This window comes from Triturus cristatus, chromosome 2_2 (genome assembly GCF_964204655.1).
Source record: "Triturus cristatus chromosome 2_2, aTriCri1.1, whole genome shotgun sequence".
Taxonomy (NCBI): domain Eukaryota; kingdom Metazoa; phylum Chordata; class Amphibia; order Caudata; family Salamandridae; genus Triturus; species Triturus cristatus.
The window spans coordinates 1,040,005,891-1,040,031,900 of record NC_140582.1 but is presented as its reverse complement, the minus strand read 5'-3'; the positions used below and the strand labels follow the sequence as shown (position 1 = coordinate 1,040,031,900).

The 26,010-nt window shown below is 48.7% G+C and overlaps 1 protein-coding gene across 2 annotated transcripts in view; it reads left to right on the top strand.

Moving 5' to 3' along the window:
• HTT (huntingtin) overlaps nt 1-26,010 on the top strand; it is a 2,065,683-nt gene that overhangs the window by 2,038,114 nt on the left and 1,559 nt on the right. For both annotated transcript variants that reach the window (XM_085642500.1, XM_085642499.1), the window contains one exon: nt 5,801-5,961. In XM_085642500.1, coding sequence (XP_085498626.1) covers nt 5,801-5,961 — 161 coding nt within the window. The remainder of the gene's footprint in view (nt 1-5,800; nt 5,962-26,010) is intronic.

The window sequence follows — 26,010 nt, the reverse complement described above, 5'->3', positions numbered from 1 at the left end:
AAATTAGGTGATATAAAGTCATTCAAGTATCAGTGTGTATAGTCCTTTTTCCCTTTCTAGAGAGATCATTGGAATAGTTGGTCCTTTCTTTCTGTTTAGTTGTACATTGATCATTGTAGTCCTACTTCTATTCCCATGAGTTGATGTGGATTAGGTAGTTCGGTTTCCAATTAGGTTATTATGAGTGCCATTTTGAAGGGAGGCACTGCTGGTGAATTATACCTTGGGGTTCAAAATGGAGGCCTTGTACTGGAAAACGGGCCATCCAGGTGACCACCGAGCAAGTGAGGCACTCAGCATAATATACACAGTGATGTACTAGAGCGTTGGATCAAGACCCCAAGGTCTTCTGAATACTGCCAAGCAGGATTGGTTGCTCATTACACAGGTCAGCGCTCTAGTGCCATGCAATTGTAAGCAAAGCGCGTCTCACTCCCCTAGAATTGTGAGGAAAGCAGCCAGAAGTCCGCGAGTTGCAGATCCGGGACAAGTCCCTTGCGTTTTCTGCAGAGAGCTCAGACCCTGGGGGCTCACGCCCAATGAGAGGGAGGGAGGGCTAGTCCAGATGTTTGCGATCTCAACGCGGTGACTCTCGTGGGTTTAGGGTCTGTCTATGAGTCTGAGGGGAATCGTAGGCAGGGGGAGCAGCGCCCAACAATCTAACCTTAGCTCGGATCGCTGGCGCTGCACACCATGGTTCTCAGACGTGGTGACGCGGAGCTAGTGCGCCGGGAAGAAACCTCCGATGGTGAAATCCCGTGACTTGTAACTGCAGGTATGTCGTCTGTCTGTCTTCTACTATTCAACCAGGGAGCATGGGGGAACCCATTTTTCTGGGCTTTCCTCAGAGCCCGTGTCAACGCTGTTACGCCGCTAAGGACAAAGGGCTATTGTTTTTTGCCTGGAAATAAAAGTTTGATTGGATGCTTCGGTGCATTGAATCCTTCTCAGGCTGACAGGCCCTGGAGACTGGATGGTAGCGTTGGACTTGCAGGACGCATATTTCCCCATCCTGCCTGCCCACCGACGTTACCTGCGGTACACGGTAGGCCACGAGCACTTTCAGTTTACCGTGCACCCCTTCGGCCTCACCAGTGCCTCTCGGGTCTTCACGAAAGTGATGCCGGTGGTCGCAGCTCATCTGTGCAGATTAGGGGTTCCAGTTTTCCCCTATCTCGACGACTGGTTGTTGAAGGCGGGCTCACCCCAGGCAGTCGTCTCCCACCTCCAGACTACGGCCGACCTTCTGCATCTGCTGGGGTTCTCCATCAACGTGCCGAAGTCGCATCTGAGTCCCTCCCAGAAGCTTCTTTTCATTGGAGCGGTTCTGGACTCGGTGCTGTTTCAGGTCTATCCTCCAGAACAGCGGGTTCGGGATATTCAGGCTCTGATTACGATCTGTCAGCCTTTATCCCGAGTTTCGGTCAGGTTGGTGCTGCGGCTGCTGGGTCTAATGGCCTCCTGCATCCTGCTGGTACATCACGCCAGGTGGCGGATGCGGGCTCTGCAGTGGGACCTGAAGTTCCAGTAGGCTCAACATCGGGGCAACCTGTCCGACCACGTCCTGATCTCGGAGGGCACTGCAAGACAGTTGCAGTGGTGGCTCACGGAGCGCGATTGGGTCAGTGGCAGATCCCTCTCCCTACCCCAACCGGAGCATATAGTGGTGACGGATGCGTCCCTCCTGGGATGGGGGGGCCACATGGGAGAGGCGGAGATCAGAGGCCTCTGGTCTCAGGCGGAGTCCCGGCTCCATATCAACCTATTGGAGCTGCGGGTGAGCCGGCTTGCACTGAAGGCATTCCTTCCCTCTGTTCGGGGAAGTGTAGTGCAGGTGTTCACGGACAACACCACCGCCATGTGGTATTGCAACAAACGGGGTGGGGTCGTGGACCCCTTGTCAGGAGGCTCTACGCATCTGGACATGGCTGGAACATCAGGGCAACACCCTGGTGGTTCAACACCTGGCGGGCTTTCTGAATGCCAGGGCCGACGAAATCAGCCGCCGGTGCATGATGGATCACAAATGGTGTCTGAACTCGGATGTGGCGCAAGGCCTCTTTCGGCAGTGGGGAGAGCCTTGGTTAGATCTATTCGCCACCGAAGAGAGCGCGCAATGTCATCGGTTCTGCGCGTTGAAATTTCCAAGGCGGCACTCGCTCGGAGACGCTTTTTGTCACAAGTGGAGTTGCGGTCTGTTGTACGCCTTTCCGCCTAAACCACTTCTGCCCAGAGTGCTGAAGAAGATCAGGCGTGACCGGGCCCAAGTCATCCTTGTGGCTCCGGATTGGGCACGAAGATACTGGTATCTCGAGCTACTCTTCAGGAGGACCTTCTGTTGCAGCAGCAGGGGACGGTCCTCCACCCGAACCTGTCCAGCCTCCACCTCCATGCGTGGAGATTGGGCAGCAACAGTTGATGCCATTTGACTTGCCTCTTGAAGTCTGTGATGTCATTCTGGCAGCCAGGCGTCCCTTCACTAAAACGGTATACGCCTGCAGGTGGAACAAATTTGTGGCATGGTGCACAGCAAAGGCTGTGGATCCCCTTTCCGCCCCACTTTCTGAAGTTCTCCTCTTTCTTCTTTCCCTGGCCCAGCAGGGCTCTGCTCTGGGCACCCTCAAGGGATATCTTTCAGCTGTTTCTGCCTTCTTACGGCTTCCTGATCAGCCTTCTCTTTTCAAGTCCCCTGTTGTTGCTAGATTCTTTAAAGGCATTACTCACGTGTTTCCTCCTGTCCCTTTTGTAATGCCTCAGTTGGACTTGCACCTGGTGTTAACCTATCTGATGTGCGCTTCTTTTGAGCCACTTCATAATTGTCCTCTTCGTCTTCTAACTCTCAAGACTGCTTTCCTGGTTGCCATCACCTCTTCCAGAAGAGTGAGTGAGCTCCAGGCTCTTTCTTCTAAGCCTCCTTTCCTCTCTGTCCATCCGGACAAGGTTGTTCTCAGGACTTGTCCTTCCTTTCTCCCTAAGGTGGTTACAGCCTTTCACATCGGCCAGTCTGTTACATTGCCCACCTTCTTTCCGTCTCCGCATCCCTCGAAAGAGGAAGAGAGGCTCCACCGTCTGGACCCAAAACGTGCGCTCTCCTTCTATCTGGACCGCACGAAACAGTTCCGGGTGGATGACCAACTCTTCGTTGGCTACGTGGGCGCTAAGAAGGGGCGGGCAGTGCACAAGCGGACCATCTCTTGGTGGGTCGTTTTGTGCATTAAGGCCTGTTATTCCTTGGCTAAGAAGGAACCTCCTGTGGGGCTGAGGGCCCATTCCACTCGGGCTACAGCGGCTACTACTGCCCTGGGACGGGGGGTCCCTCTGCAGGACATTTGTCAGGCAGCAACGTGGGCCTCGCTGCACTCGTTTGCTAAGCATTACTGCCTGGACAGCCAAGTCCGGAGAGACGGCTTCTTTGGCCGTTCCGTTCTCCAGGACTTCCTGGTGTGATGTTGGTTCGCAGACCCACCACCGGGGTTGGTATTGCTGGGGTATCTATTCTAAGGTAAAGAATCTAACTAACGTGTTTCTTTCAGATGAACAAGTTACTTACCTTCGGTAACGATATATCTGTAAGAAACATTAGTTAGTTAGATTCCTTACCGCCCCACCCATCCTCCCTGTTCTGGGAACTGATATCTAGGGTTAAGGTAATCCCTTTCAGGGCCCTAGCTTCATGGCACCAGTGTCTGTTTCTTGCATGTCTCTGCGTTCCTGGCGCGGAAAGCTATGTACAAGAACTGACGTCCGCGCGCGAGGGCGGCGTCTAAGTAGTCAGACGACGTCATCCCGGCGATCACAACGCCGACGACGGACGCGGAGCCGCTGACGACGCCTTGCGACGTGCAAGGGTATTGCTGACGAAAAATCTTTCCGGATCCAGCCTGACGCCTAAGGTAAGGAATCTAACTAACTAATGTTTCTTACAGATATATCGTTACCGAAGGTAAGTAACTTGTTCGTTACTTTCCTTCGGTAACGATATATCTGTAAGAAACATTAGTAGTGATAGATTCCTTACTGCCCCACCCATTCTCCCCGTTCTGCGAACTGATTTCTAGGGTTAAGGTCATCCCTTTCAGGGCCCTAGTTTCAAGGCACCAGTGGTCAGTCTCTTGCATGGCTCTGCGTTCCTGGTGCGGAAAGTCATGTACAGAACTGACATTAGCGCGTGAGGGCGGCGTATAAGTAGCTGCCGCAACGTCATCTCAGCGACCACAACACCAATGACGGACGCGGAGCCGCACGACGCCACCTTCTGACACGCAGGGGTACTGCTGACTAAAACTTTTCAGATCCAGCATGACGCCTGGGGGTAATTCTAAGGTAAGGAATCTATCACTACTAATGTTTCTTACAGATATATCGTTACCAAAGGTAAGTAACTTGTTCATTGGGGTTATTGTGGACCATCCAATGGTGAAATGCGTGGTTGTGGTTTTCTTCCAAGTGTGGTTTGAGACTGGACGCTCGATTAACCTGTGCCCCCCTCCCTCTCGTACCTAGTGCTGTCTTGCCCCCATGCTTGAGCACGGCATGGGTGCCAATTCCAGGCTCCTACCACCTGGAGCCCTGGCCTTCCTCCTCTCTTGCGGTGTGTGGTGACTGTTCCATGTATAGAGAATGGATCCGCTTCCTGCTTTTGCTGGCCACAAGCAATGATGATTCATACATAAATGGGTGTGGTGGTGCTGTGGCTCTTCGCCTTGTCCTTCCCTTCCCTGCTCTGCACTTTGCAGTTCGTTCCTGGATCAAGGGTTCACTCACTGCCCTCAGTAGCTGCTTAGGGTCGTTTTGGACTGTGCACACGCTGGTGTCAATGCTGCTGCTCACACTACGTGAGAATTAATGCCACACAGAAATGACCAGCTCCTACATTAGTAGTGACCTGTGCTTAGCATGTTTGAAGGTAATTATGTTTTATTGGTTTAAAAAAAGTTATTGGTCAACAGGACCCGTGGAAAAGTGACATAGTGTAATCATATATGTTTTTGGACCCTGGTGAAATAGTTTGTCTCTTTTTGTGCAACATTGCAGGTAGGAAATTATCTCATAGAGTGTGATGGTGGTTTAATGAAAGTAATCAGCACAATGTTAACCCAGATCCCCTTTACGAAAAGTCTAAAAACAAGCTGTACCTGCCATCTCCTACTGACACATACATGGTCAGGCTTAACATTATGAGGGAATCCATTCATGAAAGATAGCTTCCTCATAATTACAACAATGTGACAGCCATATTAGATGAGGTGGTCCTCTCACAAGCAAATAGGGCTTAGCAGTTTTAATGAATGCCACTTACTTTTTTGCTTGGTAGCTCTTGCCTGCCACAGCACACCGTGCAGTAGTTTCTTGTATGCTTTCATTTGGGTTCCTCATAAATTTGAATAATATTAGAGAAAATTGAAGCATATGTTGACTCCTTGCCATGTTCTCCATTTCAGTGCCTGGCCAGTGGCTTTCTCTTCAGCTGCAATGAATCAGACTTTTTTGATAGTCACCACTGCAAAATGTAAACCTGAACAGTACTCTTTGGGCTAATCCAAAATATGAAAGACACTTAAAACAAAATAATTGCTAAAGGGCCTGAACAAAAGCCTTTCTGTATATGCTTTGTGTAATTACATGATCCCTATGGACAGCTAAAGTAGTCTGTAGCCAGACCTAAAATTTTCATATATTGCCATTATCTTCATTTTGTACAGACTGGTTTTAAAATCCTTCCTTTTATAAATTTTCTGTATAATGCCGAGGTCTTCATTTTTTACGTGTTTTAGTCACCCTTGCTATATTTTTCTTCCAGGTTTTTCAGACTTTGCATACCACCGGACAGTCATCCATGGTCCGTGACTGGGTGATGTTGTCTCTCTCTAACTTTACTCAGCGAACCCCTGTAGCTATGGCGATGTGGAGTCTCTCCTGTTTCTTTGTTAGTGCTTCTACCAGTGCATGGATTTCAGCTATGTATCCTTCACAAAAAAAGAAATTGTTTATAAAAATATAGCTACAAAAGTAACCAGTGATAATGTACTTATGTCAATGCAGTTAGACAGTACTTCAGTGTGTTTAACTGAATTTTCAATAACAAATAGTTAAGATTTTTAATTGTGATATATGCTTAGAACATGTTGCTATATAGACAAACCAGATTTTCATACCTCTCCCACCCCCTACATTTATCTAATGGAAACTTACTCCTGTATAGTACTACTCTGAAAACATATCCCTAGGCCATGTGACTAAGCACCTACACCAGACCACAAGAGCATCCATACAAAGACTAGTGTTGAATAAACTAAGACTCGCGCTTAGCTCTACAGGGTTTGCTTTCCCATCCACGGAAGCCTGAATTTAGTTTAGTGTACCAATGCTTGAATTTTAAAGTACTGGTTATTGAAGTCCCTCTCAGCACTACTCAATACATAGTTAATGTGGTATTGGTGCTTTCTGGGCCACTAACAGTCCCTTCAAAAGGGTAGTTGTAACACAATTTTGTTCTTTATAATATCACGCACAGTTACTACACTAAGAGAAAGACACTTTATTTAAAAGTGGTTTATTTCAAGTCTCATCCTGTTGCTTAGCACATGAAAAGTAACCACACAGAATATTATTAAAAAAGCACTAATGCAGGTTGCTAACAACAATAATAATGTGAACATTTCTACCATTGTGGAAATATCCTATGGCAAACTAACATTCTAAAGCCTATCTATATGGGCTTTCCTATGACAGCATAGAGTATCTTAACTTGCATCTAGAGTTTGTTAAAAAATTAGCGCGCTACATACCTTTTTACAGCACAAAGCTGCAATTATCAGTAGCTGGGAAAGAGTGTTCCCCTGGAGGGAAAATAAATATCATCAGCTGGGCTCAGCTCCTCTGCTCTCGGACTTGGCTCAGTATCAGCTCTCCGCGTGTGACTGGATGCTGCGGCAGTATGGGAGACTGGCAATCTCAGCCAGGATCTTCTGACACTATCTTGTGTGCTAATCTGGGGCGAAGAACCTCTCTCTACATGGTCACTCTAGGTGCCTTTTATACTGTTGATCACGGATCTTATCTGATATGGGGAATTTTTGAGGAATTTCTGACATAACTTGTATGCATCAATATGCTAGTCATAGACTAGTTAATATGAACAACTATAGTAAACACATGTCAATTCACACTACATATTTTATGGTATTGTTGTCAGCTGACCTTAAAATATTGATAACAAGACGCTTGTCCCAGACTGATATCATATTAGGTGTCTTATCAATGTCATTGTCTGGTTGACTTGACACCTTCACAGGTTCTTGGGAAGATAAGGACAGACAACATCTACGTCAAAGGGTAGACATGCCGTTGATCAGGCAGAAAATGGAGTCTGTAGACTCTCAAAATGGAGTACGGCCGTAGGATCTTTACATCAGTGAAAACAATTTCTTCTGCCTATTACCTTTCAGTAATTTTGAACTATTTGAGACACCAAGAATGGAGAAATATAATAAAATCACTCCTATAAAGGATGCCCAGAGCCATTGGGCACTTTTTCTCTTGACTTAATCTTTACCCAGACTTTGTGATGGGAATTTCTACTTTTTCTCCACCACTGACATGGAAGGAGCACACATCCTTTGTTTCTCTAACGACTGTGCATAACGATTGCTTAGTAGACACTCTTAGTCTGATAGAGAATGCTAACTGCAGATTCCTCACATTAGAATGTTCCCCCGGTATCAGACTGGATCAGGAAATTCTTGAGCAGTGTCCCTATGCCCCGATAGATTACGTTGTTCGCGTTGGCAGCATCTGTGCCGGAAGTGACATGTGGATTGCCTATGTTAGCGCCACTCCAGGGCACTGACTTCAGTTATTTTCTTTCCACGCAGTCAGTGAAGATCCGGAGAGAGCTACCACCAGTCAAATTTGGACTGACTTTTTTCAACATTTTGTCCAACTTATTTTTGAGATTTTTTTCTCCTAGTATGCTAGGGATGTCCTCTATAAAACAGTGGGTTTCAAACCCTGTGGTGCCTGTTACAGGTGGTTGTGGTCCTCAACCTTACGCTGCCTTTACATCTTGACAGAGGTGGTTCAGCCCAGCCACCACAATGAATCTCTACTCCCATTCAGTCTGGCTCCTAGATATGCCCTGTTGGGTCCAAATTCTGCACAGGAGCTCCTGTGCACAGGACAATTGCCTGCCGCCATTGCTCTGCTCCTGAGTGCCCTAGTTTCCTCACTCAGCATCCCACCCCAGAGAGATTGATGGTCCAAGCATCCACCCTGGCGCATTCCCTACCATTCCACCAGATAAGGAATCTAAAAGACTGGACACCTTTGGTAAGAAGATATTCTCTTCTGCCAGCCTAGCACAGAGGTCGGTGAACACTGCGTGTCTTTTGGGCCGATAGACCTACACTGTGTGGGATTAGTTTGCGCAAGTGCTGTCCATAGTCCCAAGCCATACACCCAAGCCATTGTTGACAGGCAAGATACAGCAAAGATATGGGCTGGACATGATTGACTTGCTAGGCAGAGCGATTGCGTCATCAGTGACACTCCGACACCATCCCTGGTTGAAAACCACTGGCTTCTCAGGGATGTCCACGCTTCCCTCAGAGACATGCTCTTTGATGGCTTATGCTTTCCAGGTGAAAAAGCAGACTCAGCGCTGGAGTGCTTTAAAGACAGCAGGCCAATGGCCAGATCTTTGGGCCTATCATGTCTCCCGACCAACCCGAGTCTGCTGTGGCTGCAGAAGGCGCTACCAGCTGCATTGTTTTCTGCAAAACCACCAAGGCCAGCAGGCATCCCAGCCTTTTCGTGGCCGCAGATGCAGTTCCTACAGACCATGTGAGTCCATAAGCCTGAGATCGTGCCAGTCCACCTCCTACCTCTTAGCAGCCGCAGCCCCAAAGCCCCTTTAGTTTACCCTCATACCAGCACAGCCATCCATTGGGAGGCAGGATCTGTCATCACCTGTCCTACTGACATTCGATAGCATTGGGCAATTGGGTTCTTCAAATCATCCAGATGGGTTACTCATCCCCTTGCCGGAACCCCACTGACCACTCCCCCCATGTAACCTTCAAGTACTGGGTGATGAAGGACTCTCTCTCCCTGGTCCATCATGAAGCTGTCAACTGCCACTGCGCACTCTCCATGAATGAAGGTGGAGGGTGGGCAGGTTTGGGTACAAGACCCTGCTCAGCTTCTTCGGCAGAAAATCCTCTCAAAGAGTCTTCTGATGTTGGCACCATCTGATATCTCCTTTGGCCAAAAGAGCCAATACTTCCTGACAGAGCAGGAAAGATGGTCCTCCATCAGCTGGGACTGGCTCTTTTGGCCAAAAGAGCCATCAAGAGGGTGCCAGCATCTGGAGTAGCTCGTGGTTGCTATTCCCACTGCTTTCAGTGATTCTAGAACCGCACCTGCTCAGCTTCTTTCTGAAGAATGAGAAGTTCAAGATGCTCCCGTTAGCTCAGTTACTGTGTGCCCTTGACCCAGGAGACAGGTAGAGCTGGGCTTGCAGGACATCTATTTCGACATCCTCATCCTGGCTTCCCAAAGGTGTTACCTATGGTTATGGTGGGCCACAAGCATGTTCAGTTAGCTGTGCCCCCCTTTGGTTTCACCAGCAGCCCTCAGGTTTTCATCAAAGTGATGGTGGTGCGTGCAGCACATCTGCGGAGATCAGACGTTCCAGTGTTCGCCTACATTGATGATTGGCTGTTGTAGGCGGGCTGCCTATGGTCAGTCGTCTCTCACCTCCAGACTTCTGTGGACCTCCTGCACTCACTGGGGTTCACTATCAATGTGTCGAAGTCACACCTGATTACCTTCTACGCTCCCTTTCGTTGGAGCTGTTCTGGACAGAGTACAGTTTGGGGCCTAACCTCCCAAATGGCAAGTCCAGGATATTCAGGCTGTGATTCCGATTTTTAAACCACTGTCCTGGATTTTGATGAGATGGACTCTTAGGCTGCTGGGACTCATGGCCTCATGCATCCTGCTGGTAACACATGCTCGTGGAGCATCCATCTGGGAGATGGATCGATCAGAGGACTCTAGTCTCTGGCTGAGTCTCTGCTCCCTATCAACCTGCTGGAGCTGCTAGTGAAGCAACTGACGTTAAAAGTCTTTCTTCCTTTGATCAAGGGAAGGCTAGGTCAGGTGTTCAAGGACAGTACCACCACCATGTGGTACTGCAACTAACAGGGTGGGGTATGGTTGCGGGCCCTGTGTCAAGAGACCGTGTGTCATTGGCCATAGCTAGAACATCAGACCATTTCCCTGGTGGTTAAATATCTGGCAGGCTTTCTGAACGCCAGAGCTGAATAACTCAGCTGTCGATTCTTAGCGGATCAGGAATGGGGTCTTCATCCGGAGGTGATGCAAGATCTCTTTCGAGACTAGGTAGAACTTTGGTTAGATCAGTTCGCCACTGTAGGAAGCTGGCTCTGTATATACTACACCAAAGTAAGGTATAGTGTGCACTGAGTCCAGGGAGTCCGCAGGGGTATAGCAGAGGGTAAATTAGACAAGTAATAACAGCTCTCTTTGTGGTAGTGTGGGCGAACAGTTAGGTTTATCAAGAGGGTGTCTTAGGTATTTATTGTATTCACTCAATCAGGGCTGATGGCACACACTCAGAGACTGCATCTAGACCAATTAGGTAAGTATAAAACGATGTACTTACATTTTATGTTGTAGAACCAAGCAGTACTTGGCACAGGCAAGCAATAAATACTTTCAAATGCAAAGCTGTACACAGAAATGCAATTGTGAATTGTACTGGACTTGATTACAGGTAAAACAGTTCAAAATACAGTAAGATTACTTTTGATTACTCTTGGATTACTTTTCAATTACTTTACTTTACTTGAGGTGATATGCCGAGATATCATACACTGGTGGTTGTCAATTACAGTTAAGTACGACAATTCTTAAGTTATAACATAGTTACTTTCTCTTCATACAAAACGGTAGGTCAACAGACATTTTTAGGAACAAAACTAGTAACATTGGTTCCTATGGGAAAAGAGTGTTAACGGTTCTCGGGTAAGTAAACCACTTACGAGTAGGAGTTTTGGGGATTAGGACCAGGGTTCCCCAAGGTCCAGTAGGCACTCAAGTTGCACCACCAGCGGCACTGGGGCGGCCGGGTTCAGATTCCAGGGGCCCAATGTTAGTCAGTGGGGCTAAGGGGGCCTTCGGTCAGGAACTGCTTGAGAGCAGGCCACTTGGCTGTGGGAGCAAAGTTCTTGGGGTTGGGATCAGCACTGCAGGGGCCAACAATCATCACAGGAGCTACACCACCAGCGGCACAGGGGCGGCTGGGTGCAGAGTGCCAAGGCGACGTTGGGGACCCTGTGGATTTCAAAAGAGATCTCGGGTTGGGAAAAGAGGCTTCAGGCTAAGGCAGGGAGGCTCCCTGAAGGTGAACACCGGCTGAAGAGGTAAGTTAGGTTCTTGGGGGATGCCAGGGCAATGTTGGTTGGGCCACCGAAGGCATTGGGGCGTCGGGTGCAGGGAGAAACATCAAACTTCTCCTCACCATGAAGAGAGAGCAACCATTGATTATGAGCTCATGGGGTATACCATCTGGTGTAGCATGCAGTTACTATCTTTGAGTAACTGTCCATGTAGGAAGGTGGATATCTGACTATGGTTACCCCCAACTTTTTGCCTAGTGACTAGCTGGTTTTTCGACTTAGTTGGCCTGAGATCCTGCCATTCAGAGTCTCAGGCTGTCTGCTCTCTCTTTAAAATGGACTCCATGTACCCTAGGTACATACACAATTGGTAAGGATCACGTTATTGGACCCTGTACAGTGTACCCTAGGTACCCAGGGCATAGGTGTACCCTAGGCCTCCCAGGGGCTGCAGCATGTATTATGCCACCCCTGGTCTGGCCTTCCAATCAGACACAACTGGCTGATCACTCAGCTGGGGCAAGGTTGTGTAATCACCCCTTGCTTAGATATAGTATACCTATATCTACCCTTAATATAGACACATGTGTACCTATCAGCCACTTCTATGGCAGGCCTTAACAATCCTGGAGGCAGAGTGCTTGGTAACATGTGAGATGGTGCTCTAGCATGAGCTGAGCCTGTCTGCAGCTTTCGGAACCATGTCCTTATAGCTGTTCTATGATATAGCCTACCATATACTCTTAAAGTGCCTTATAATCTTAAACGGTTATGGTAACTATGGTTTGGCTTTATCAAAACATGTCGTGTAAGGTGTCTAACACTTTGGAATAATACCCCCATACCATTTCTGGTAATGAGGATATTATTCCTCCCTTCTAGAGGGAGAGACATGTTAAAATCCTACTTTGCTGTTTAACTCTCACCAAAGCCTCAGCATCACAAAATGGATGCTGCTGCCACAGACACGAGTCTGACCTCCTGCTGCTGGGAGCCCTCCCAGCCAGGGAGGCCTGGACGATAGGTTTCCTGCTTGGGGAGGTGCTAGTACCTCCCCAGACAGACTTTAGTGTATTGGGGCAGGGAGGGCTGAAAGGAATGAGACATGCCTGGGGCACACAAGGTGCTCCATGCATAGTCCAGTTCAAACCGGTGCTGGGGCACTCCAGCCCCAGCTCTGGCGCGAAACTGGACAAAGGAAAGGGGGTGTAGCCACTCCCCTTCCTGGTCCCACCCATAGGAGGGACCTTGCAGGTAGCCCAGCCCACAGTGGAGAGGTGTGGCTCACTGGTTAGAGGTGGCAGACCCGTAAGCAGAGGACGGCCCGGGACCAGGGTTCGATTCCCGACGCGGCAGGGTTGTGGACCAGGGTCAGCGGGCTCGATAATTCTCGCCTCGGTGCCTACTCCAGTCAGGGACCACACTCTGCAACTCTGGGCATTAGCTTGCCTCATCTTCACAACGGCCCCCCCAGACCGCCGGGGATGCTTGGTCGCACCTTAGAGATACCCATTAGGGACCATCTCTCGGGGTGAGCCAGGACGGGTTCCCCAGCGGTCGAAGCGCGGAGATACTCCTCCGGGAGTCGATTCTAGCGCTATATAAACCCACAATTAAATTAAATTAAATTAAACTAGCCCAGTATATTAAACAGAAAAGAACAAACGGCAAACCAAGGTCAAGCACTTCCAATCCGTGTAACGTTTTGATTTTTAAAGTGGTGCAAACTCTTCCCACACCCGCCGTCCAAGGGTGTTGTATAGAGACCAAAGATAAAGAAGTTGGAAGGTGCACTCAATTCGGAGTCAATGAGATGAAATAAATTGCTTATTCTTCGTAAGAGTCCTTTTATTCAACAATTTGGTTCAAAAACCTGGCACACAGCCAACGCGTTTCGTTCCCATTACACTGCCAGTGGGAACTTCATCAGGGCTGCAATATTATAAAAATAAAATAAAAAACAACATAACTATCACATAACAATTGATAACACAAATATAAAAGTTACCACAAAACATAACATAAATATCCTACATATAGATGACCCAACAACAAAAAAGCAGTTTTACATCTTATACCTGTAAAGTCGAATAGTATGTATAACTTGTGTAGCAAAGCATTTAAGACAAACATATAACAATTGACAAATAGGAAATAATTCAAACCAATTACAATCATATTGACATGAACACGAAAACATAAAAAATTAGTCCAAAAAGTTGATAAGCGCTCTTATGCAAGTGTTGTAACCAATTAAACAATATTAAGTAATGTGGCATACTCTGAATACCATGTGGGACAAAGCTCAAGACAACATGAAGTTTTCTGAGGGCGAATATTATATTATATTCCAACAGGCATATCACCAGTAATTGAAAACAAGTAGGGGAGGGAAGAAAATAACTCTTAAATTTATCAAGAGTTCACTAGGTTATTTTAAAGGGTTCTCACCTCAATGGAGATTTTAAATCCAAAGTTGGCATCAAATGTGAACTAAAAGTAAACCAGCTGTTTCAAAATGGACAAATCCCAATCCAGTGGTATCTGCGGACCTAGTCATTCACCTATAATATGGTGAGGCCAAATGTCTAAAACCAAGAAACAAGAAAACCATAAGGCACTACAGATTGGTAACAGATGTTTTTTTTTTCAAAAACGAAGACATAGGATCACTAATAAAGGGCCCATATTCTCACCTATTGAATCCTGGGTCCGTAGTGAATACAATAAATTTTCAATCTGGAAAGGTCTAGTCGAATTAAATAGAAATGACTCACTTATATTGAGTGAGAAAAAGAATCTAGAACAGAAAAGCAAAGAAAAAATATATTCCAACCGCATTGAGTATTAAGAATATGTCTGTGCTTATTAGCAAGCTTAATTTACTAAACACAATATCATAGATTCATTAGATGGACACTCTCAAGTGTGACATGCTGATAATGTATCTATAATAAACAGTAATTCTATAAACCTAACTGTCGAATTATTTAAAAACGACGTAATAAGCAAGAAGCGTACGAGGACTATAAGTGTAAAAGGCTATCAGAGGCCTGATTCTAAAAATAATACTAAGAATAGTCATTGGCAATAGTAATAATTTCTCAACTAACACATTTATTTTTAGAAATGACGAGCATACTGGTGATGAATCTAAATAAAACGGAAAATCTATTGGCCTATTGGTAATGATATTAGAAAAAAGGCGTAGTGAGCAGGGGGCATAAGAGAACATAGCATATGCTTCAAATATGCAAGATTATCATAAACCTAGTCCTAAAACTAATACCAAGAATAGTCATTAGCAATATTACTCATAACCTAACTGACGCATTAGTTTCTGGAGATGACGGGCATACCATAACGACCATAGTGCTTCGCAAAAAGCATGACAAGTGTCATAAGTTAAAAGGCATTAGTTTCTAGCCCAGTATATTAGTAGCTAGTTGGGCCCTGCTAAATTAGATTATCCTGAACCTGCAACTTGAACAAAAACTCTGGACCTTCGACATTCGACGAAAGAAGAAGACTGAAGAATCTCCCTTGTGGCCAAGGAGTGGCTACCCTGTGCAAACAGGCACCATCAAGAAACTTACCCTTTGCTTTGCTGAAGTTCTACGAGGGACCGACTGCAGAGCCTGACCAGAGCCTTGACTTCCAGACTTCTCCGACCCTGATCCACATCCACAGCCGAGCTGAGATCCGTGGAGGCGACGAGAGACGTGGGACCGGCTACCTGGGAAAAGTGGCGAGTCTCTTCCAGCGCAGCTTCTGAGGTACCCTCGAAGTTGTGCACCATCTGCACCGAAGATCAGCCCCCCACACTCCACGAGTCCTGCGTGGGGCCCTTCTGCATTTTCCTGCTTGCCGCGTCTGTCCAGTTGCTTGCCCGTTGGCTAGCGGCCTTTGCGACGACACACCTTTGAATCTTCACTGCTGGTTTGGCTCCTCCAGACTGGCTCCCGCTCCTCTGCAAAAGAGAAGCACCCCAGACCTTCCTGGTCTGCACCAGAAGCAAGTCCTCCATTCTTTGTGGGTTCCGCTTGCCAAGGCTTGGTGAGTCCTAGTTCGACTTCGACGCCGCCGACAGCAAGAGCCTTCGTGGGACAGCTCGCCTCCTGGTCCTGGTCGTCCTCGACGTCTCCTGGTGCCCGTGGCTGCTGCGACAAGCTTCACCTCTTCACCTGCAATCTTCACGACAGCGCCTGGTTCCTTCCTCGTTCCACGTGGTCACTGGCTAGTGACCCAGACTCTGTCCCTTCTGCTTGCAGGTACCCTTCCTTCTTGATCCTGGCCTTGGGATCCACCGGACACTCTGCACTGACAGCCTGTCAGCAACTTTCCTTCAGGCATCCATAGAAGTCCACGACGAAACCTGACGCAAGTTCACACCTATGCACCCGCAGCCCGTGGGATAGGTAACTTGGGTACTTCGGTGCTCACAAGGGTAGTGACTATCCTAGGGTCTAGTTTCCGTGTCTCGACTTTCTAGCTATACCAGAAGTGTCCTAAAACTGCTTATTTCAGAACTGTACTATTTCTATCGATTATACGCATTACGCGTGAGTGTTTCCACTCTGCACCTGAATCCCGTGGGCCTCCCACTTCCTAACTGTTGGTAGTGTAGTGTAGCCCCAGCGATTCCCTAGGCCTAGGCCTATCCTATTTCCGTGACAGTGGTCCTTATACCACTTCTTTAGTATATGGTTTGCGTGGCCCCTAGGGCCTAACTGTATTACTTACCTGTGTGACTTAATGTATGCTTGAATAAGACTGTGTTGTACTTACCTCTAATCTCATAAAGAGTGCTGAGGGTTTGACTAGAATAAATACACTTTATTTTATATATATATCTGTTGTGGTGTCCTTTCATTTGGTATTCAAGGGATTATATATGGTATCACAGATGGCTTCACATGCCATTCAGAGTTTAGCCTAAGACTGCTCTTCTCCATGCTACCACTAGGATAACTGGTCTATAAGGTTGACTTTACAACCAATCACCATAAGGGTTGTTTGGACTGATATAAGGTGTACACTAGAACTAGTGACATCATACATCAGGCCAACTTCTCACAGTCCATAGCTCAGTAGCATGGCCAAGAAGAGTACACACGACAAGCAAAGCCAAATGGGCAGCACTATTCTCTCTGGTGAGAAATCTCAAGCCCAGGAAGTTATAACCCAGAGCTTTTAAAGCGGGGCTCTTCCATTTTTGAGTCTACTCCTACACATGACAAAATCAAAACTTGCACACTCCCTTTGTTTACCTCCTTTCCATGTGTATTTGGTGGACAATGTATTTCAGTTATCTGATGGACTACTAGCCACAGATTCCTTAACGTAGAATTATCCCCAGGCGTGAGACTGGACGCGGAAAACTTTCTTTGCCACAGCATCTCTGCGTGCTGGGGGGCGGTACCATGCGACTCCGCCCTGACGTCGTCCGCAGGCGTGACGTCAGCGAGGTCACATAAGCCCCCCCGCCCCGGCGCGCTGACATCAGTTTCCTTCTTTTCCGCGTGCAACGCGGATCCGGATCATGTCCCTGTCCTGTTTTCAGGCCTTCTTTTCACGCTTGTGCGTGGGGGGACAGTGTGCGAATGCCTTCGGGCTTTAAAGCGTTCTCGTCTTGCGCGCGTCAGATGTCGGTCACCCCCATCCGATTTGTATGTGGTGTTTGGGCGAGCAGCATGATTCCACGGACTGCAACACTTGCCAGCATCTGAAGCCTAAGTCCCAGCGGGAGCGTCGGATGAAGCTCCTCTCAGCCCGGTTGTCCAGGTCTGGGTCGTCCCTGCGTCCGTTCCCCGCGGAGGGGTCCATGAATCGCCGCTTCCGCTTTCGGTATCGCCCGTCACCGAGGCCCCTCGGACATCGCTCGCGCATCGGTAAGTCTCTTAACTTGTCTCCGAGGCCTGGTTCCCGCTCTGCAGAGGGCGCGAGTTCACCGCGGGACATGCGACCTCGTGCCGTTTCCTGGCGCCAGGGCGACTAGGGCCCAAATGGAGGCCTATGCTGCGGCTGTGCAGGCTTCCTTGGCCCCTCCTCCTCCTGGGACGCCCGCAGATCTCTTGCCACGTGCGGGGCCTTCCACGGCGACTCCGGCCCCGGCGCCGACAGGTTCGGCTTCAGGCTCTGGAGGTGTGGTGTTGTCGGGGTGCGACCCTAAGGGGTTCCCCTCTTCGGCCCACGGGCCTTCTGCCTCACTGCAACCCCCCGAGGTGGTCCCTGTGGTGTCGTGGGAGGTCGCCGGGACTCGTGGCTCGCCCCCGAGTCCCCCTCGGTCTTCTGGGCAGGTGGCGGCCTTGCCAGAAGCCGAGCTGACGCCGCTCAGGCGCGGACGACTGTCGACCCTGGCGGCGCCGTGGGTGCTGGCTAGGGGCTGGGCGTATCCCGAGGTCCCTCTCGCCTCTCCACGCAGGTGGCTGCTTTGTCGGAGGTCGAGTCGGTGCCTTTTCCGCTGCGTTCTTTCGCCACCCCGGAGCCGGCCCCGCTCCATTCTCCTGGGGAACCTCTTTGCTTCTTCTAGTGCTGCTTTGCGAGCACTCAACACGCTTTGTTTGTTGGCCAGGGCTACTTCCAGCTTGTGGGATTCTGTGGAGTCCCTTCTGTCTTCTGCCTCTCCAGACGGTGTTCATGCTGATCTATGACGCCATGTGATGGATGGCTTGGGAGCTTGCCGCGTTTATTCTTCATTCGGCCCTGATGCCCTCGGCCGCACAATGGCGAGTTCAGTAGCTCTCCGTCGCCATGCTTGGCTGAGGGATAGTGTTTTTCCTGAAAATGTGAGAGAGCGTCTCGTTGACCTGCCATTTCACGGGGGGGCTTTTATTTCACACCCATGCGGATGCTGCCATTTAGCGGCTCCTTGCGGGGCTCTGTCCTCCTCCTCCTCCTCCTCCTCCTCCTCCTCCTCCTCCTCCTCCTCCTCCTACTCCCCCTCCGTAATTTGGCTTTGGGTCCTTAAATTGACCCCTTTGTGTTGTTGGCTGCTGGTACAGCCCCTTTGGGATTTGTGCTTCTTTGGTTGTGGCCCACCCATATGTGTCCTCAGGTTGGGCCTTCAGTGTGTTTTTTGATTGGCTGATTGTAAAGCCGTCTGTGGTTCTATCTGCAGGTCCTTTTTGTTCTGTCCTCTGCTGCAGGTTTGTTTCCCTAAGAGGTGTTCCCATGTTTTCTTGGGACGTATCATACCCCAATTGTATGTTCTGGTCCTCTGCTGCGGGTTTTTCCCTAACAGGTGTGCCCATGTTTTAGTGGGACGTATCGTACCCTATGTGGGGTACTTGTAACTATTGCATAGCTATGTCTTGCGCTGGGGAGGTATGGTTGCCCCTTTTTCGGGTTCCCTGACTTCTTGGCATCACTGTATACTGCTAGTGCGGTCTCTTGTATCTTGTCCGGGCGCGGCTGGCGCTGCTCCAGGTTCCGTAATTCTCAGTGTTCGCTTCATCGTTGACATGCTGTCTATGGTGTCGTGTTGTGGCGTTTCCGCCTTCCTGTCCGGCGTTTCGGCCTGGTCCTCTGTCTGGTGTTCCAGGGGGGCTGGGTTTCTCCTGGCTTTCCTGTGTTCTGGTTGACGGGCTGGTCCGTCCTCCGTGTCTTCCCCTTTTTCTCTTATGGCTGGTTCCATTTCTCTTCATGGGTCGGTGCGTGTCTATTGTACGATCCTCCTTTGGGGCTTGTTCTGCATTTCCTGGCCTCTGCCCTCGGCTTCCGCCTGGCTTGTTCTAGGTGCACTGCTCCATGGTGCTGTCTGTTGTTGGCTGTGCACGCCTGTTTGTGCTGGCCCACCGCCATGGCCCTTTTTGTGATACCTTGTGCCCCTGCCTCTTGTTCTGCTGGGGCTTTGCGCACCTGTGCCTTTCTTCTTATGCCTGCGTTCCTTGGCTGTGGGCCGTTCCTGCCTTGTCTGCTTCCTTGCGACTGATGCCTGTTCGGCTGTCCTCTGTCGCTGTGTGTTTTCCTACGGCGGACTCTGCCTCCGGTTCTGCCTCTTCTCCCTGGAGTTGGGGTTGTTCTTTCCTCCTGGGTGCTCCTCTGCGGCTGTCTGTCCCTACGGGGGTTTGTGGCCATTGTACCTTTCATGGGCTTGGGATATCCTGGTTTCCCTTCGCCTTGCTGGGGCCCTGTGTTTCTTCCTACTGGGGAGGTTTTCTTGCAGGCCCTCCTCCCCTTTGGGTATGGCTTGGGTATCTATTCTACGTTAAGTAATCTGCGGCAAGTAGTCTCTATCAGATGTACAAGTTGCTTACCTTCGGTAACAATGTATCTGGTAGAGACGATTCTAGCCGCAGATTCCTTCACGTCCCGCCCTTCCTCCCCGTTCTGCGAGGACCTTTCCTGTGGTTTTCTAGACTCGCCTCCCTCCGGGTGGTTGGTCTCCTGTGGGTTTCCGCTTCGCTCTGCTCGGACAGGATACTTGGTTCTGCTTCATTGTCCACCCCTTCCGTTATGATACATGGTCGGTTGGTTCTAGTGTGCTTTTGCATCCCTCCACCCTGCCTTTTCTCCGGTGTAGGGGCCTGCTTTTACTCTTCTACGTTTTACTTGCTTGGGGTTCTGCTTCATTTGCCGTCCTCTGAGTTTTTTTGGTTTTGTTTGCCTGTACCTCGGCCTTTTCGCTCCTTTCAGGGGATACGGCCTTCCTTGGTGGTGTCGTCTGGGGGTGGATTGTGTTCCTCCTTTGTTCCGGGCTTGTTGCCCTTCACTGTTGTGGATGGTGGTTGCAGTCTTTCTCTAGCTCTTCTCTATTCTGCTGTGCCCTTTTTCACATTCTTCTGCCTCCTGGGACGCTGTCGCCTTAGCTTGCAACAGTGTTCCTCAGAGCAGTGCTCTGTTATTTCGCTGCTATGGCTTTCACCGCTATGGTTGTTTGTGCCTTGGTGCTTGGCACATTTCCAACTGGTGCTGTTCCTCAGCTTTCGTTTCTCTCTTTTCTGTTTCACTGGTTTTTCGCACACTGTTCCCATACTCTCCACAGTCTTGTTTGTGATAGCTCCGCGTTCTGGCGCGAAAATGTTCGCCGAAGAAAACTGATGTCAGCGCGCCGAGTTGGGGCTTATGTGACCTCGCTGACGTCACGCCCGCGGACAACGTCAGGGTGGTGTCAAGTGGTACCGCCCCCCGGCGAGCAGAGATGCTGGGGCAAAGAAAGTTTTCCGGGTCCAGTCTCACGCCTGGGGATAATTCTACGCTAAGGAATCTGCGGCTAGAATCGTCTACCAGATACATCGTTACCGAAGGTAAGTAACTTGTACTGTAAGACGTTCCTTCATTCTGTACATCTTCAAATTTCTGTCTCATACTAAAAACTGCTTTTTTCCTTCCTTCAGACTGGTGCAGTGCACCACTAGGACTATAAGATAGTCCTCAGTTTCAATGATTGAGGATGCTGTGTATCATTAGAAGACCCAATTATTTGTAGGTTTTTCTTGTATGACAGAAGCAATCAGTTACAAAACAGACTATTAATGGATAGTCGTATGCATTAGGCTGTATTAATAGCTGACCAAGAAAGAACTCCCTTTCATGTACCAGAACCAGTTTTACAAGGGCACGGCTTCTTTAACTACATTGTAATGGGGGAGAGTGGAGCAGCAGGAATCCTTGACATTGCACATGCAGTGACATGACCCTCAGATCAATGTAAGGAAAGCTGTTAACCCCAATTCCATTGTGCTATTCATGCCTTTTCTGTTTTCTCCCCCAGTGGAACTGACATCTTCAGGCAAGCTATAAATGTTCTGTTTTTTTCTCCCCCAGCACTATACCACCTCCATCGATAATAGTATGTATGTTTCTGTTCATTGAGCTGTGGGGAAACTGACCTTTGACCGCAGCTGAATCAGTAGTGTAGAGGTGCAGATCTTACTACCAGGGAGAGTGGCTACAGAGCCCAGGCATTCAAAATCCACTCAGTTGTCCATAACTAGTGTTTGTCAGCTCCTCCTGTATACAGTTCGGTGTGTTCTGTGCATGTTGTATTTGTTTTACACGCTTGCTAATCTACATCTGGGGTGGGGAATCTATGGCTAGATAGAGTCTCTACCAGATAAGGTGTTTCCGAAGGTAAGTAACTTGTTCATCAAAGCAATTTCACTCAACTGCAAACAAGCCTCAAAATCCTCAAGAACAGTTCCTTTTGCAGAAGAAGCAGTCCTCCAGCAGTTCCATCCACTTTATCAGTGTTGCAGTGGATTCCTATGGAGTGGCCCTGATACAAGGATTGAAGGATGCTGAAGATGCTCTAATGATGCTGTGAATGCTATGCATTAGGCAGGGGTCTTCCTGCAAGGATTCCTGGTTGGTCAGGGGGTCCTGGTTGCAGTGTGGACATCCCACAATGTCCTTCCTGGTCCTGGTTGCCACTGGACTACCAAGCACCCGTTGTTGCAGTCACAGACCAATCCTTCCTGTGTTGATAAGTCGCCTTCGGAGGGTCCCAGCAACTCTAACAGCACTGTCAGGCTCTTCGAACTTGGATGCAACTCTGTGCGTTGGGTCTTGATCGTCAGGGCTGCAGTGGTAGCAGTTTTAAGACTTTGGGCTACCAACTTGCCCCAGCAGGCTTCTTCAGCTGTTGTGTCCCTGTGCCGCAAACAGGGGGCAGTCAGCTGGCCCTTGGAGTTCTCTTGACTTGACTAGGCTCTGGTGACTTGTTCTCCCTGAGCAGGACACAGCAGACACAGTCCCTCTCTTAGCTAGCCACCTGGTGCAGCAGGTGCAGTCTTTTTCGGTGCAGCCTCTCTTTACAGTCCACTCGGTGCAGCAGGGCAGTCCTACTATGGTCCTTCTTCCATGTCAGTCCAGATATGAGGTCTGGTTGCCAGGAGTGCCCCCTTTATGCTCAGAAACTGTCCTCAGGGCAGGATAAAGTTGGTATACAATGGGCTTACAGGTTCCCACCAACCTGTTACCACTTCCTGTTAAGTGTGGCATCTGGCTATCCCAGGATGCATAATTCTGCCCACCCCCACGATGTCAAGACCCCTCTCTCTGTGCCCAGACCTCACTAGCCCACCCTTGGAGTGTTGCTACCTCAGAGCTACACGCCCTTGGGAAATCCAGTTTGGCAACCAGTTTCCCCTCTCTAGTCCCTGTGCCAGCCTGTCTGCCTAAACAATGGGGCAGCCCTTCTCCCTAGTGTGATACATCTGCCCTTCAAAGGCAGCTTCGCCTTTGAAGCCTGCCTGTTGGAGCTAACTTCTATGTGGCTTCCTGCAGGAGGGGAGGTAGGTGACATCTCCCTGGCCTGCAATCCCTCATTGTTCTCCGTCCTGAGAGTCATTGCAGGGCCGGCTTTAGGGCTGTGCGACCGGTGCCATCGCACCGGGTGCTGGCTTCTGGGGGCGCCGTGTTTGAAAGTTTATTATGTTTTTGAAGCATCTGCTGCAGCGTTTCTTTCCCCCGGCAATTACCAGGCCTCACATAAATGTCAAGATAACTCCTGTGATTAATTATGTTCCTGGAGAGAGATCGGCATTTTATATAGTTGAGGTTTTGACTTAGGTGAAGTTAGTGCAGAGGGTTAATATGCCTGCTGCAAAGAACGTGTACCAAGTAGATTACAGGGTGCGTATGATGTAAACAGATCAGCAGGTTACTGCTTTCAAAAGAGGCATCCTTTTGTTACTTGCAATTTATAACTTAAAGTCCTAATATAGAATAGTGAGCTATTAACTTTCATCCTAGAACTGCGCACCCACTGCAAAGTATACATTATTAGAACATTGATTAATGTTGCAAAAAGGGTTAATTTGGCTGGAAATCGATTCTTATTATTAAAGAAAACTCCCAACTATGCTGTTTCTTTTTTGACTCTGAGTTTGTACTGCCTATCAGCATGGATGACATGTGACTCCTACACTTTCAGTCCTTTGGCTTATGTAACATTTCTTATACACTGATTTACACATGTATGATTGGTGTGTGTGATTCAAAGTGCTCGGACACCCTACACTGGTATGAGTGGCGCTATATAACTAATTCAATGCATCTGAAAGAGTGTGGTTATGGAGACTTGGTCACTGTTAAAGGGTGCTAGTGAGAGAATCCGTGATGGAGGTGGTCATGGGGGGGGGGGGGGGGGGGGGGCAACAAAAATTGTCGCACAGGGCGCCACCAGCACTAACGCCGGCCCTGAGTCATTGGCCTGTCTCTCCAGGAGGGCAGAAACTTGTCTCGTGGAACAGAGTCCATGTGTGCCTGATAAGGCACAGGAGTTTTAAAGGCAGCACAGTGGCAGCTTTGGTGAAGCTGCACACTACAACAAGTTACATTAATTTAGACTTAGGTAACAAGTCGGTCTTAATATAACAAATTGTTTGATGCTTTGGAGTGCTCACTTTGGTCGCATCGTTCAGGAATTAGCACAGTTGAGGGGTCAGCGTGTAACCCTGCACTCACCAATTGGACAACCAAGTGTTTTTACTACTATGATCTCCCATATTACCCTTTCTAGACTCTTCACTTCGCTATTCCTCTTTGACTCAACCGAAACCTCATTTTACTACTATGATCTCCCCAATAACCCTTTATAGGCTCTTCCCTCCTCTATTCCTTCTTTATCCTATTAAAAAATAAAACAGATTTACCTATCAACCACTCAAAATAACAATTTATATTTCCCTATACTAAGCCACCTCTAATCCTTTCTGTTTCGGAGTAGCTTGCTACTCGCCAAAAAGCTCTTTGCCTCCTCTGGGGTAGTAAGCGCTATATAAATAAAATTACATTACATGCTTTATGAATATTCTCTCTGCAAAGGTATGGTGATGGCAACATGAGATGAAGCATCTGCTTCATGTTGTTCACAGCGGTCTGCTAGAGAATAAAGGAAAGACCAAAACGGTATTGAGAGCTTGGGCAACACTTTCCTCAGATATGTCCAGATACCCCTGCTCAAGATGTCGGGAATTTTCTGAGCTCAATATGTATTATATCCACCTGTAGTCTTTGCTTTTGTGCCTCGTTTACAGGTAACTAGAAATGAAGGCTGAACTCATAAAGTCTGAACTTTCTCTCTCCACTTACACTCTTTTTGGCCATTTTGTGCTATACCCTTCCTTCTGGTAAGGAATATTTTCCATGCACTAGTTGAGTGGAATTTTGGAATTGGTATCAGCTAGCCCTCCTGAGCCAGGGTTTTTCATTGTGTGGACTTTAAAAGAACATTTACAACTCCCACTCGAAAATGCCTAGCCAGGACCGTGGACGTTTCTGGTTCTTCTGTTACCGCCACAGGTCCCTGTGAAGATTGGCAGTAAGCCCAGGACTCTTTGGAAGGCCTGTTGATGTTTTCTATCTGCAAGATATGCTACTTGGCTGCCAAGAGGGGTTGGAGAAACTGTCTTGACACTGAGGAAAAGCTCAACGTTTAGCTGACAGATAAGTAACTCAGAGTTATTCTGCGGTCCATCCGGCCATTTTCAAACTGAAGACATTGGCAACACAAGAGCTCAGAGAACATGTTAGGGCTATCAAAGTACTATCCTTGTTGGTGAGCCTGCACTGATTCAAGACCTGCCTGGCTGATGATGGAAGCCTACTTTACCCTAACCCAGGCATTGAAAGGTGTCTTATTGGCTGAGGCTGGTCATCCTACTTTTGGAGTCATTTGGTCTACCTTACTATGACTTATAGCTGGAGGACATATTGGCATTTAAAAATCTGTTATACTCAATACTTGCTTGGTATAGTTGGTCCGGTGGAATCCCATCGTTCTGTGGGCATCACGGTAATGTATTCCATCCATGACCAGCTATTTACGTCATTAAAGCCCTAACAGATGTGGTACCTCCATAGAGTTCATTGTAAGCACAAAGGTTTCTGATTGTGCAGCTGGTTCTACAGTAGCATTTTATAGCTTAATCTATAGGTTGGTATCTGATAGAGACTACTAACCGCAGATTCCTTCACGTAGAATTATCCCCAGGCATGAGACTGGATCCGCAAACTTTTTGCCACAGCATCCCTGCGCGCCGGGGGTGGGGCGACATCACGCAACTCCGCCCAGGCGTCGTCCACATATGTGACATCAGCGAGGTCACATAAGACCCGCCCCGGCGCGCCCACCTCAGTTTTTTTCTTTTCCGTGTGCAACTCGGATCCATTCCTTGCTGCGGTCCTGTTTAAGGCCCTCCTTTCTTCCATTGTTTTATGGTTGGAACAGTGTGCGAATGCCTTCGGGCTTTAAAACTTGCACGTTTTGTGGGCGTCTTATGTCGGCGACTGACCCTCACCTTATTTGCATGTGGTGTTTGGGGAAGGATCACGGCACCTCGGATTGTGTGGCGTGCCAAAAGTTGAAGCCGAAGTCGCGGCGGGAGCGCCGCATGAAACTTCTCTTGGCGCGTCTCTCCGGGTCGACGTCCTCCCCTCGGTCTGCTTCGGCGTACGGCTTCAGGTCTGGCCGTGGTCGTCATCCTCGCCTTTCTCCGATGTCACGTGAGCGTCGCTCCCCGGTGGGTAAGTGTCGTAGTTCGTCCCTGGGGGCTGGTTCTCGGCCTACCGGGGGCGTGGACTCTCCGTGGGTGATGTGGGCCCCGCGTGTCGTCCTATCCACCGTTTCCCTGTGTTTGGG